The following is a 13,562-nucleotide window of genomic DNA, read 5'->3' as shown; positions in this document are numbered from 1 at the left end:
AAAAAAAAAACAAAACGAGACACAAAAAGAACATGGGACGGGGGATTACTGCCAAATGATATGCTTATTTCGCAAAACCATGCTTTTCATAACATCTGTCACTGACACGTGTCCAGGAGGGTCCGAAAAAAAAGTTAAAAAGAAATTGTTTCATAGTTTTAACTTCTCTTATCGGACAGTCCTTTGCACAAAAAAGGCAATGCACTGATAGAAATAGCAAACTATCAGCAATTTCACAAAATAAGGGTTATATTACAGGCAGAATAGCTGCAGTAAGCATCAGCTTACTAACCAGAGCATGATGTAACACGCCGAACATGGCAACAACGCCAGAGACAACTCTGCATGATTGCCAGTAAAGGATTAGGATGTCAGCAATCACACTGGTGCTCATTATTGGTGCTGGTACAGAGTACACACGTGTGTAATGAAGGGACAAAATGTGCTGTGTTCAGTAACAGCAGGTAGCTCCCATCCCAATCTTAGTACGCTTTTCCATATGACACCAGAGTTGCAAAAGCAACTTAAAAAGTGTTCGAAACGCGAGCGACCAAGGCCAGACTGTCTCAGTGTTTTTTTAGTGGTACAAACGCCGAGTGACACTCGTTCTTTTCCAAGCATATCCAGTTGAGCACTTAGTTCTGGTTCCCTGGATATTCATAAAAAGGTCTACTAAGAAATAGAAATCAATTGTTCTGGTTCAAGTTAAGAGTTACATTGGATACATACGATATCGAAGCATAAGTTGACTTAAGATAAGGTCCAATAAAATGTCAGGACAATCAATGAAAATTATTTGAGTTCAGTGAAAAATTGTGAGCATCTGGGATCATTGTGGCACCTGGCGGAGCATATCTCAACCGCACGCTTCTGTCTATGTGGCTTCCAAGATCCGCTTCGGCAGCACGTGAAATGCAAATTTACCCAAGGAATGCCCCAGGACACACCAACGCTGATGTACAAGTGCCACTACCAGACACCTAAGTTAAGGATTAAGGTTGCCTCCATAAGCTTTTTCCTTTCTTCCTCAGTCAACATGCAATTGTTGGTGCATGCGATTTGGCTAGCTTGGCCCTGTTAGGAACATGAAAACGTAAATGTTCAGCTAAAAGCGACAAAAGCAGCAGATATCTTCAGGCATGGACAAGCAAAAAGTAAGAATTAACCGAATTTATGCAATGGAGGAGTTGAAATTAAGCAGCTTCAAAATACACTGACAACAGGGCAGGCCAACCAAAAATTTGAAATTGTTTGAATTAACTGAAAGTTTAAATAATCAAGAGTCTACTATACAGTGACTATAGGCTGCTTTCATTTCTGCAAGAAATGCATATTTGGCCCAATCCTAATGAAAGAGGCAATGGGGAACAACAAATTTGGATTGTTGCCTACTAAGGATATTCCGTACACTTTCAATGGAACTACATCACATGTGCTGCCATTCAGATAAATGAAGAAGCTTATTGCAATAGGGTTGATGATGGAGGCGATAGCTGTGAATGTGACATTCAACAGGCAGTGAGTTGATTTAAAGGGAGCGGAAGAAAAAAACTGAGCACATGACAATGTGTCCTCATGACACACGCAGGCAATTATACGGCAAGGATGCTGCTGCAATGAATGGCTATGGCACCGAATGCTCACAGCTAACACATTTCCTTGTTCACGAGACCTAGCAGCCTTAAAACGTCACATATGATCAGTTTGGCAATATACCGAAGAACATAGGGGTTGAAAAAGTGTTTTCTGGGAATGTATCAGTCGGTGAAAAAAAAAAGCATATCTGTATTGGGTCATTTTTTGTATTTTCAGTCGCAAACGTTGGTGCTAGGAAACCATACAAGACCCGAATGTATCAGTGAGGTTTGGTGAATGTGGGATTATTTATGCAGTGTGAGTGTTAGCCAGCGTTCTTCACCACCATGGCAGTGCATCTGAAGCACCCATTCAATCAGAGGCATCACATACCACAAGTTTCAAGTTAACCCTGGCCATTGTACAAAAACAGCCATAACAAGGCAATTCTTCTGTTAGTACCTTCAACTGGGACAATACAGTCACAAAAATGAAGGAGGTTTAGTGCGAGAAATTTCTGCCTAATGCAAGTAAACACACAGCTCTTTCTTCCATTGCAATCCTAAAGTGAAGGCACTGACCAATTTTAGCAATCCAGTAATGTAAAAAAAAAAATTAAAGCAGTCATAATTTACCATTATAACCCTTTCAATATCTGACAAATATAACTGACACAAATTTAATCTGAGCATCATGCCACAGATGTGAGCAAATGCCACTTCACACTGACATAACTTTTTTGTGTCAAATATTTTTTTTTCTGTTGCAGACCCTCACCCTCTGCCCCTCCCTTCCTTTTTGCCTAGCCTTGCACGTCACTGGAGGGCTCACATTGTTGTGCAATTAAAACTTATTATTATTATTATTATTATTATTATTATTATTATTATTATTATTATTATTATTATTATTATTAATGTATTAACACCATTTCTTAGCCCTCAAAAAGCAAACACAGTCAAAACACTATATAACAAAGTTGGTAAACTCACAAATTTACTGAGTTATTTCAAAACTTCATTATATTGAAATTCGACCTTTTAAGCAAAGTATAGTCAACAAGGAACACAAATTTCAAGAATGCAAAAAAAATAATTTAAAAAAATCCGAGATCCGGCAAGCGTGACTTTATGCTATGCCGGCGAAGTCCTCTTCGTTGAAGCCGAACGTCACGCGTGAACTACAAAGAAATGCAGGTCCTATGCACCGTCGTAATATGGGATAAGCAAAGCTATTGCACCTGCTCTGCCACTGCAGCTTGTCAGCAAAACCTCGGATGCTGCCTAGAGTGGTACTATGCTGACACTATCATGTACATTGAACTAAAGCACTTGCTTTCCACTCACTCCCATGAGCACGCAACATCAAAAACCGTCGCATGCCACGAAATTAAAAGAGCTGCGGTCTCACAAAAGCAAAGCAACAAACAGAGCATGTTTGGGTACAGCGTCCTACTACTAGCCCAACTAGCCCAACTTTCAATACTATTGCAAAAAACAGAATTATGACACCTCTGTTTATGGTGACGACATTTTCTGTTTTGCGACATTACAACCGCAAGTTTAAAGAATCGAGCAATACCCAGTACAGCGTCACGAATTTCGGCCTTCGCTATGCAATGGTTTTTTTAAGTCGTTTTTATCACTGAACATCCACATAGTACATGCTTTTTCTCGCCAACCGAGATCGTAGGCAGGTACCAGTCATGTAGGCACCATCCGTTCCCTTGATGATTGCCGAGAAGATAAGAGCTTGTCATGTTTAGTGCTGCTTCCCCTATGGCAAATCATGTCTCTTACTTGAACGAAAACACCATATCTGGCACTCGGGCACCACCTGTGCGGCACAGAATACCAAACTACATCACTACACTGCGTAGCAATGGGCCAGGTTTCCTGCATGCCACAAATTTGCCGCATGCTCTCCTTTTCCTCCGCTCTGAAGGTAAGGAAAGCAGTGCGGTGCACCCTGTCCCGTTGCCACAAAGTGCACTGCTCCACTTCGGCGGCCGCTCTCGGTAGCACTATGTGCGATTTGAAAAATGTGCTAGCAAAAACCACGTGCAACAAGACCATGTGACCACTGGCCCCTGCATGAGTTTCAATTTATCGTCTCGGCCTTTCTGCACTGCAGCAGTGAAACTTCGTTATATTTAAATCACTGATGGACATGCTTTGTTATAGTCAGGTTCAAAATACATGGGATTCTATGGACATGAAGTTGTGAAAAGTGAAATACACCATTAGATCTAGAATTTTATTATATTGAGGTTCGTTATACCAGCGAGGTTCAACTGTACCACCAGTGGATGTGCGCATAGCTAAACGTACATACATGTGGCAACAATGGGCACGTTAAGTTAAGGAGCTCGAGCATGCTCTAGCTGGCGGAGTGCACTCTTCTAAACATAATGGTTAAAAAGCAACTTCCGGTGCGTGATTACGAAGCGCGCTCCAACCCCAAGATGGTGCAAGAGAACTCACGCCTGCTATGGCTTCCAGAAAAATGATGTGTTTCAGACTCTCTCCTCCAATGAAGTGCGTTCTCCTTCCCCACTCGTCCCTAACGCGGAAGCAACATAACATTCGCCGTGTAATGCTTTTATGACCCCGAAAGCAGTCAGCGGAAATTGCCATTAAGCATAGAGTTAATATACTGCCGTTAAGCTAAGCTCCAAAGGCGTTGCACTCGAGCGCATTCGAGAGTGTTCCATTGGAGTTCGGAGCGCGCTAACTTTGACACACCCAATGTCTTAGGAGGTCTGTATGGAATCAGAGTAAGCTCTCCAGTACTAACTATCCCTCCTCCACGTCCCAGTAAGCAAGTGCAGCAACCTTGAAACATGGGTTCTTCAGAGTCTTCACAAGGTGTAGAGCTGCCAGCTTCTTCTCGCTGTTCCTCTGTGCTGTCAGTGGAGTTTTCAGCAACTGCACCTGATGCTGCCAATGCTATCTGCACATCATCTCTCTGGAGTAACGTCCCATCAGGTGATACCTGGAAGCATTTATGGCATAAATTTAAGTACAAAGCTCTATCCACATCAAGGGAAACAACAGAGCAACACTAAAACAAGGTATTTTCTTCAAGACCCTACTTTAGGTGACTTGGTGAGGAAAGATTAATACTTGAGAAAAATTACAGCCAAGCTTGCTTGTCACAAGTTTTGGTGAAACCTCCACACTGGTATGTCATTCACTAGAAGGACTCAGCAGTGGCGAACAAGGAATGTCTCTCGAGCCAGTGTGGCGACTGTGGGACTTGTCTCGTCGAGGCAACAATTGCCATGGCCACTCAATGGAAGAAATGCAGCCGTGAAATTGTTTTCCTCCGCAATGTCTACAGAGCTTACTCTCTCCCACCAACACTGGCATAGTTGAAAAAGTGGGTGCATACACTAGGATGACAAAAGCTGTAATGTGCAAAAATGAACGCATTTAGTTCTGTTGGTAACGGAAAGGGCAGTGGTGCAGGTGCCGTCAACTCTTTCACATGGTAGCAAAAACAGACAAAAATCTTTGCATGCAAGCAGTGGCTGTCAACCTCTGTGGCATATTTTTCCAATAAAACAAAGTAAGAGGAGACACTGGTTTGAGAGATGAAAACAAAGCAATAAGATCAACTCGAAAGAAAAAGGAGGAATAACTGAATTGAATCAAGAGACATGTATATGAATTCATTTCTCTCATGCACTACAGACTAGTACACGTTACTGAAAAGAAAAGTGACCAATTACAAGTCAGTAAAAAATGTAATCGATTACAGTTACCAATAACAGCCTCATGGAAGCAGTTGATGACTTACTTAAAAGTAATAAATTATTTTACGTTGCTTTCCTTCCAATTTTATGTTTTTATGTGCCTAGCATTTATTTGCCTACTCGCACCAGAATAGTCGCTTTTGGCATGACCCGGCCTACAATTGAATAGCCCATTCTTAGAAAAATTTTGTAGTTTGGAAGTTGTACATATCAGGGACCTCACACCCAACAGTGGAGTCCCCCAACTATTAAACTACGTACACAGTCTTTAAGGTATGAATAAACTTCAATCATATGCATAAGAAACCTGAAAAAAAAAAGAAAGAAAGAAAGATAGAAGAAAAGAAAAGGGGGAGGGGGTCAACAGTGAAGTTATGTTTGCATAACACTCCGTATTGGTTTCATTTATGTAGCAGTAGAGGTTGCATGAACAGTCGGAGTCACACGTGTCTAGAGAGGCTAGTCGGCCGCTTCAGCTGCCGTTTTTTGCAAAAGTATGCAGACATCCACACTGTAATGATACCAAACGTAGTCATACCGCATGCTAGGTACTTGTGCTATAATCCAAGCATGACCGTAAGATTGTAGCAAACGGCAGCAACTCTACCTCACATCTCTTGCCATCTCTTGTTACTATTCCATTGATATCACATATTAGTATCACCTATAGTGCAGCGAAGGGACAGGAACACAAAGAAACGACATGGACGCAGCGCTAACTTCCAACAAAAGTTTTATTTACGAAGCAGACGCATGAAAAATATAGGAAATGCCGAGCAACGCACGCAGGCGCATAAGTACTAGATTATTAATTATCATGACACATGTTGAAGACGTGTAGACAACGATAACATGAGAGCGCAAAAAATATTTACAAGATTGTTGGAAGTTAGCGCTGCGTCAACGTCGTTTCTGTGTTCCTGTCCCTTCGGTGCGCTATAGGTGTTAAGATGGATTAGTACCAACATGCCCAAGCTCACATTCTTTCATGATATCACATACTATTCAATTCTGTTTTTTTAATGATGCTGTACATTTATTCAATGTATAAGGGGGCATTGTTTCCAAATAAACTTTCAGTTGATAGTAGCACCTTGTCCTATGTTGTTCTAAAGTCTTCATTCTTAGTAGCACTGTACTATCAAGAAAGTGTGCTTATAGTGACTCTGTGGCTTTTCATAGTGTTATGGAGTTGTTTCTTTCCAAAATAATTGATCTTCATGTGATAAATGTTTTGTCATGCAACCTAAAAAATTTCATTTTTGTGATTAGGCATCTACATCAATAAGAGAAAAATACAGTATCAATAAATATCCTGGTATTAACATAGAGCACATCTGAGTTTTCACTTTTTTTACAAGGTGAAAGCACTTGGAAACACTTTAAGACATTCAGTGATGACAAAATATCACAACCTGGAGTAGCACAGGAACACCAGAATTCCCTTGAACAAGGCCAACCGTTCCTGGGTCAATGTCAACTTCCAACATATGCCCGTCAGCTGTTTTTAGGCGTGTCTGGCCATCTGCAAAAACAAAAGATATGTGAGGGCAGGGGGAGTTGGCAGAGGATATATCTAGTCATGGTAAGCATCAATATTAAATCGTGGAGCGATCCATCAAGAATAACACGGCTATACAAAACTATCCTCTTAACCTGTCCTGCTTAAAATTTATTAAGCTATACAAAATCAGCCTGCACCCAATGGCCCTATAGGCACACCAGTGTATACCTTTGATCTGCACAGTGCAATGCATTGTATACAAGACAAAAGAGAAGACATCTGGAATGTGTCCATGTGCTTTTTTTTTTTTCTAGCTTCCACTCTTTTTGCCCTTTATCACTGGCTTGGACAGACACCTTTATCACAATTCTATCTCTGTGACTGGCCACTCAGTGCAATGCATAAGAAAGGAATGCAGTGTAATGCATGTCTATCAACAAGCGCCTCAACGAATTTTGCGTTCAGTCACGGCCCTCCCTAATGTCGTGAAGATCCACCAAATTAGTTGAAACTTCACGCTTCAACCTCCCACCATTTTTCTCTTCGTGCACGACTTCAAAGTGGCCGCCCTTGTCGCAGAAGTTGCTGGATGCATGGTGAGCTGGGAACTCTGCATGGGAATGTGTCGCACACCCACAGAACAAGCAAAGATGGCCAGGTTTATCAACCAATGCTAGCTTCCCTTTAAGCATCTGCATAGCATCGACGGCAAGCAAAGGTGATTTTTCTGAGTCACGTTTAATTTTGCATTCATTATCAGGGTCTTTGTTTTCGTGCGCTTGAGTCAACGCTTCCTGTAATGTTAATTTAGGGCTTTGACAGAGTTGGTCTGAAAGCCTGTGGTCAGCCAATCTTTAATAAGTAGAAGATGAGCAGTTGCAGCGCTTTACAATGTTACAGAATGCAGTGAAAAATGTATTAGCGGTCTTTCCCGGCTGCTGCGTCCGGCGGTGGAAACGGGCAGACTCGTACAACTCGTTGACTAGGTGCACGAAATGGTTGGTGACAGCCTTCTTGACAGCCGATACATCCTTAACAGTCTCCTTGTGACTGCATTGTCAACAGAACAACCGTTCTCACTTGTGGCCTCATGCAGTAAAGCATGGACCGGACATGGACTTCCTGTGCTACTGCAATAAGTCCCACTGAATAAAAGAAGTCCTCGAACAGTAGCAGCCATGTCGGCCAGGTACCATGTCGGCCAGCGCACACCTTTGTTTCAGAGCGAGAAAATGTTAGCCGTAACAAGCTTGCAAATGCAGCTTACGCAGTTACAAGACGTTCCAACTTCGAGAGATTCTAAAAAAATTAATTTTTTCTACGCTTTCATGATTTTTATATTAACATAAAACAACTTTGCAAAAACATAAACGAAAACCAAAATAAAATAACACTACATAACCAAAATTAAATGGACTCAACTGTCTGTACAAGTCCACTTCAGAAACAAAATATGAAAAACATTGCTTTTCAAGAAGCTAAGAAATGGACATTTTTTAGCTATATTTTTCAGCGTCTTATGACTACCTGTTTCTTTTCAAATTTTTTTGTGCTTACTTTGTAAAATGCTAAACATGCAGCAAAATTAATTTTGTCTTTCCTGTGTAGCAGTATTTTCACTATTAGCGGCAAACTGAAAATTCGTGAAATGCCGGAAACTCATGACCAACATTTTGCTGCTTACCAGCCAGTTGCTCGAGAAAAAATTGTGTTGCTGGCCCACAGCCATCATCAGACTGCAGTGCTAATGTGGACAACATGGCGTTGCCATGAGCTTCCATATCTGCCTGGTCAGGGAGGCCACCTGACACCACCAAAGTCACAGGGACACTGATGCCAGCAGAATACAATGTGCTCTGCGGGTTGGGCTCATCGCTGCTGGTGTCACTGACAAGTATGCCACCCAGTTGTGGTGCAAGGTCTTCCATTCGCCCAACAAGCAGCTACAGCCTGGTGATGATAGTCCCAGCTGTTGCTGGCTGAAAAAGATTAAAGGTTTTAAATGAACTGATCTGTTCCAGACAATACGTTGATGTCCCAAGCTTCTAAAAAAAATTCTGTAAACTTACACATAGCAGGCAACCTTAAACTGCAAGAGCAAAAACTAGTGTATAATGTTAGTTTTAGGTGACCATAAAAGTCCATCTCCACACAACAATGAAGGGGCCCTGCCACATCTTTTAGACAAGGTTTGGAATGTGTCCAGTATAAAGGGTGTCTCACCAGGTTTACTGGGCATTGCAAACATGCAAGTATGGTGAATTGATCACGAGGCAACAGTCGTGTCTGGAAGGTTTGTGCCAATGTACAGATAAAAAATGCCAGGCCTGCGCGGAAAGCATAGCACAGTCACAGCGAAAGCTGAAAGAACAGCATTTCTAGAGCCGGTTATAAACTCTGTTGTGGCTACTAATACAAGTACACTAGCAACGTGCCCACTACGCTACAAATCATAATTTGTGAAGTTGGGAAGCACCCACCACGACATTATTCGTCATTCTGCGGAGAAGCGAGGTACCATCTGTAAGGCATTATGTGCACTTTGTTGATACGACGCCTGATGACGATGAAGAATTATGGCTGAGCCCTTTGTAATGAGTTGGAAGCTTTAAACGACCCACTAGTTACGTAATTTGCATTGTGTGACACCCGGTCATTACTTAACTCTCCCACCACGCTTTATAACATACGTTAATGCGAGAAAGAGAGAGAGAGAGAGGGAATCAACTTTATTGAGACCCTGAGGAAATGGATCATGGGAGCCTTGTGGGCTTCCTTGGCAACCAATAGAAGTGCACTTGCGAGGAACCCACTACACTATAAATAATAATTTTTGTGAAGTAGGGAAGCAGCCCCTATGCAATTTTTTGTCAATCTGCGGAGAACCGTGGTACCCGCTAAACACCTATAAGGCATTATGTGCACTTTGTTGATGCTGTGGCTGATGACAAAGAATAATGGCAGAGTCCACTGTAATGGGTTGGACGCATTCGACGACCCACTCGTTGCGCAATTCGCATTGTGTGACACTTGGTTACAGAATTCGCATTGTGTGACGCCTGGTTGTTATTTTACTCTGCTACCACACTACATTACATATGTTAATGTGGTTCCTTCTCGATATGAAGCATGTATAGGGTCTTTTTGCAAGGCAGTTTCAAGCACCGGCATGGCTTTGAGGTAGAATACTGGGCTCCTACACAGAGGGCCCAGGTTCGAACCTTGTTCCATCCTGGATATTTTTTCTTATTTTGTATTTTTCTTCTTATTTCGCGCGATAGTGATTACGGACACCGGCGGCCACGGCGGACAACTACGGCGCCAAAAACGGCCCTTGTTGTGATCTCATAACAGCTTTCGCTGTAAAACCACCTGAAAGTTCTACTGAAAGTCTGCATGCTCTTATTTTCAAAGGAGCTGCTTGCCCCTTTGGCAAGCTGACATCCCACATAATGGCACTTCCATGACACACACACAGCCTGCACACAATGTATAGCAGCATCAATGAGGACTCAGGAGTTGCAGTGACATAGACCATCGGATGCATTATTCGAAGGTTGCAGGTTGTGGTCCCTGCCAACGGCAAGTTATCTTTTCGTCCACTTTACTTTTTTATTTATATCATAATTACTACAAATAACATCCCCTATACTTTTCTTGGCATTACTGTCTGTTAGTTTTCATTAATATTGTGTCTAACATAGAGTGAGAGAGTGACATAGAGTGGGTAGAACCACCTCTGAAGTGTAACATGCAGCAAGACTGTAAAAAACTATGTGGATCCTTGGCTTTGAGGTGAGGAAAGGTTGTGGATCTTCGTAAAGTAATGGGCAAAGCATCTGCTATGTGAAGGCAAGCATGCCTTATCATAAAACTTGCTCCGACATTTTGTTTAGTCACCTGCTACTGAACATATTAAAATTTTTCTAATATGCTCCTTGGTTGGTATTTCACCTCCTTGTGTGTAACGAATTTTGTCCAACACTGCCTGATGAGGTGCAATTTTTTTTCTTACAGTAACTTTAATGAACCTCGTACAAGCATAATTATCAGAAATCAAATTCAGATGCTGCCAAGCTCTCACGATTCCCCCTCATTTTGGTTCTTACTGTTATGCAAGTTGTGCCACCATGCACATGTGGAGCAATTTGACCCTTTATCCTTTATCACACTGGGCTTTGACAACGGCATGACCTATAGAATGAGTGATATGAGCCACCATCGTGCTACGTTATCTTGGAGGCCACAGTAGCAGCCCAGTGGTATCATTATTGAGAATGACATCTTGAGGGCCTACTTGGTTTATGTTAACTGTATTACTTCATTGTGCAAGCACAGGAAAAGACAACACAGAAAAAACACAGATAGTTCAGGAGCAGACCACCAAGTGGTTTTTTGAAACTTTGGCTATTGCAATAAAATGTGCACCATTACAATGCATAGTAATTTCCTGGCACCCACACAACAAGATTACCGAGACAGCACCCCATCATCCAGATATGCCTGTGTCAGTGACATGGGCATTATTTCTGTTCTGAATAAAATAAGCTTCCTAAGCTTTTAGGGCATATATTTTATTGCTCCTGCCATAAGTTCTTACAAAAAATTATGGCAGCTTCGCACTAGTGGTGCCAAGCTTGAAGGAAGAGCACAGCTGGGTGGCCATCCTTTTTTTATCTCTTTCTATTTATTTCTTTCCCGCTCCTTCTATCTTTACTTCTCTTTCTTTGCTTTCTTTCTTTCTCTTTCTGTCTTGCTCTCTGTTTTTTCTAACTCTTTTTCGTGTCCGTTTCTTTCTATGTCTTTCTCTTTCTTTCTATCTTTTTATGTCTTCATTCCCTGTATTTTTCTCTTTCTCTTTTGCTCTCTCTTTTTCACGTTTCATGTGCTCCACTTTGACGAGCAGAGTTTTCGTTTAACGCTCGCACCTGCTGTACTCGGTAGTGGAGCTTGCCCAATTCCTGTGGCACATACCCACCTGTGGAGTTTTTGACGCCAGAGCACAAGTTACCAATAGCTTAAACAGCTTCACTGTTAAAAAAAAAAGAAAACAAAAGAAAAGGTCCCTAACTGCAGGTAACGCGATGGACGGGCAAGTTACACCTTTCATTATTTTGATTATCAGCTCATGTTCTCGTGCTCGGTTGTCCATGTAGAGTCTCATCTATTTTTCATGAACCTTGCCACTTGTCAATGGTACCTCACACACCACTCCCACACTACAACACACATATGAACTTGCATGGTTCCTGAAGTAGCCACCAGAGTGTTTATCACCACTGAAAAATATTGACGCGACACCGTTGGTGACACGGGCAAAAGAGCATGAATTTATTGGGCCCAGTTGCATATATATAGCCTGGGGTCATGACATGATGCCCATCGTCTGTGTTGAAGATCTAGAAACAGAACATAGCCGATGCAATCAGGAGAATTATCTGAACGCAACCTCACGAGTTTCTGTGCAGCAGAGAACACCACTGGTATGTCGTATCAGCTTAAAACGTTTCCAAGTTGTGCAACACCCTGTACATGTTGCATTTTGTTGCAAGAAAGGCATCATTTGTAGGAAGTGCAAGTGCTCTTCGAGAGACTCGCTGGCAGTCTAGCTGTTAAGAAACAAAACATTGGCCATGAATATTAAACCATTGGTAGTTTCTAACTGGAGAAGGTTTTGACTCTACAGCTAAACCGACAGTTACATCCGAGTGAGCTTGATATGCTTGCATCTGTGCATGCACAGAAAGTGTCACTGACAGCTTGGCCACTGTCATTTCAAATAGCACGCATTATGTTTTTATGCAATGTTTATGTATATTATCAGTTTCCCTTTTTGAGCTTGTGTGGAAGTCCCCAAATCTAAATGATTAATTACTCAATTGAAAGTATGTGAATAACCAAGTTAAAAATGTTTAGTAAGTTAGTCAAATGAGTTGCCATGGTGCAAAATCGAGTACGGTCATGCTGTGCCACACACAAGACTTCAGATAATGAACATTGAAAGCTGCGTAATTCTAAAACTAATATCAAAAGCTAGTTTTCCGTAAATGCTAAGCCCATCAGACAAGTGTACAAGTGGGTCAGGCCCGTAGCCAGATTTTTTTTTTTTTTTTGGGGGGGGGGCACTTGCTGTAGGCCTTCACTATTTTGAGAAAAACACCTATTTTCATTATTTCTTTATGGTAAAACACCCCTCCATCAAAATTTCGGGGAGGGGGGGGGCCTGGGCCCCTAGGGCACCCCCCTGGCTACGGGCCTCTTCTAGATATAGGATGAGGTGGAGAGGTACGTGTAGTTTGTATATTTTGTGGAAACATTTTTGCCTTCGTGCTGCGATACGAGGACACGTGATAAAATATGCACAATTGTTGATGGTTCTTGGCATTTTTTACATGTGGATTGTTCCACCTTTGTAGGTAAATAAAAATGTTTTATGTAATGCCCAGCCCTAGCTATGGTAAATTATCCATGGTGCTCTAATATTTGCCACATTTTTTTAAGGTTTTAAAAGCTTGATCCTTTACGAAATGGAAAAGAATGGGAAGTGAAAAATGTCATGACAGTGCAATGCAAGAAGGGCACGGGGTAAATAACATGAAAGATTTGGTGGCCCTTCAGATTGAAAAAAACTGATAACTATCTAGTTATCCACTGTTTTAGATTTCAAACACACATCGAGGATTCTAATTAAAAGGCTTGATGTAGGGCTGCGACTAGATAGCTGCT

General features: G+C 41.7%; 1 protein-coding gene across 1 annotated transcript in view; it reads right to left on the bottom strand.

Moving 5' to 3' along the window:
* LOC119407127 (zinc finger protein 142) overlaps positions 1-13,562 on the bottom strand; it is an 88,109-nt gene that overhangs the window by 71,014 nt on the left and 3,533 nt on the right. The window contains exons 2-4 of the mRNA XM_037673993.2: positions 8,521-8,815; positions 6,748-6,857; positions 4,410-4,569 (exon numbers count right to left, since the gene is read on the bottom strand). Of these exons, the coding sequence (XP_037529921.1) occupies positions 4,410-4,569; positions 6,748-6,857; positions 8,521-8,764 (514 nt within the window). The 5' untranslated portion in view covers positions 8,765-8,815. The remainder of the gene's footprint in view (positions 1-4,409; positions 4,570-6,747; positions 6,858-8,520; positions 8,816-13,562) is intronic.

The sequence above is a fragment of the Rhipicephalus sanguineus genome, chromosome 1 (assembly GCF_013339695.2).
Source record: "Rhipicephalus sanguineus isolate Rsan-2018 chromosome 1, BIME_Rsan_1.4, whole genome shotgun sequence".
In the NCBI taxonomy this organism is placed as follows: Eukaryota; Metazoa; Arthropoda; class Arachnida; order Ixodida; family Ixodidae; genus Rhipicephalus; species Rhipicephalus sanguineus.
The sequence above is the reverse complement of the archived record's forward strand: the minus strand, read 5'-3'. Positions and strand labels throughout refer to the sequence as shown.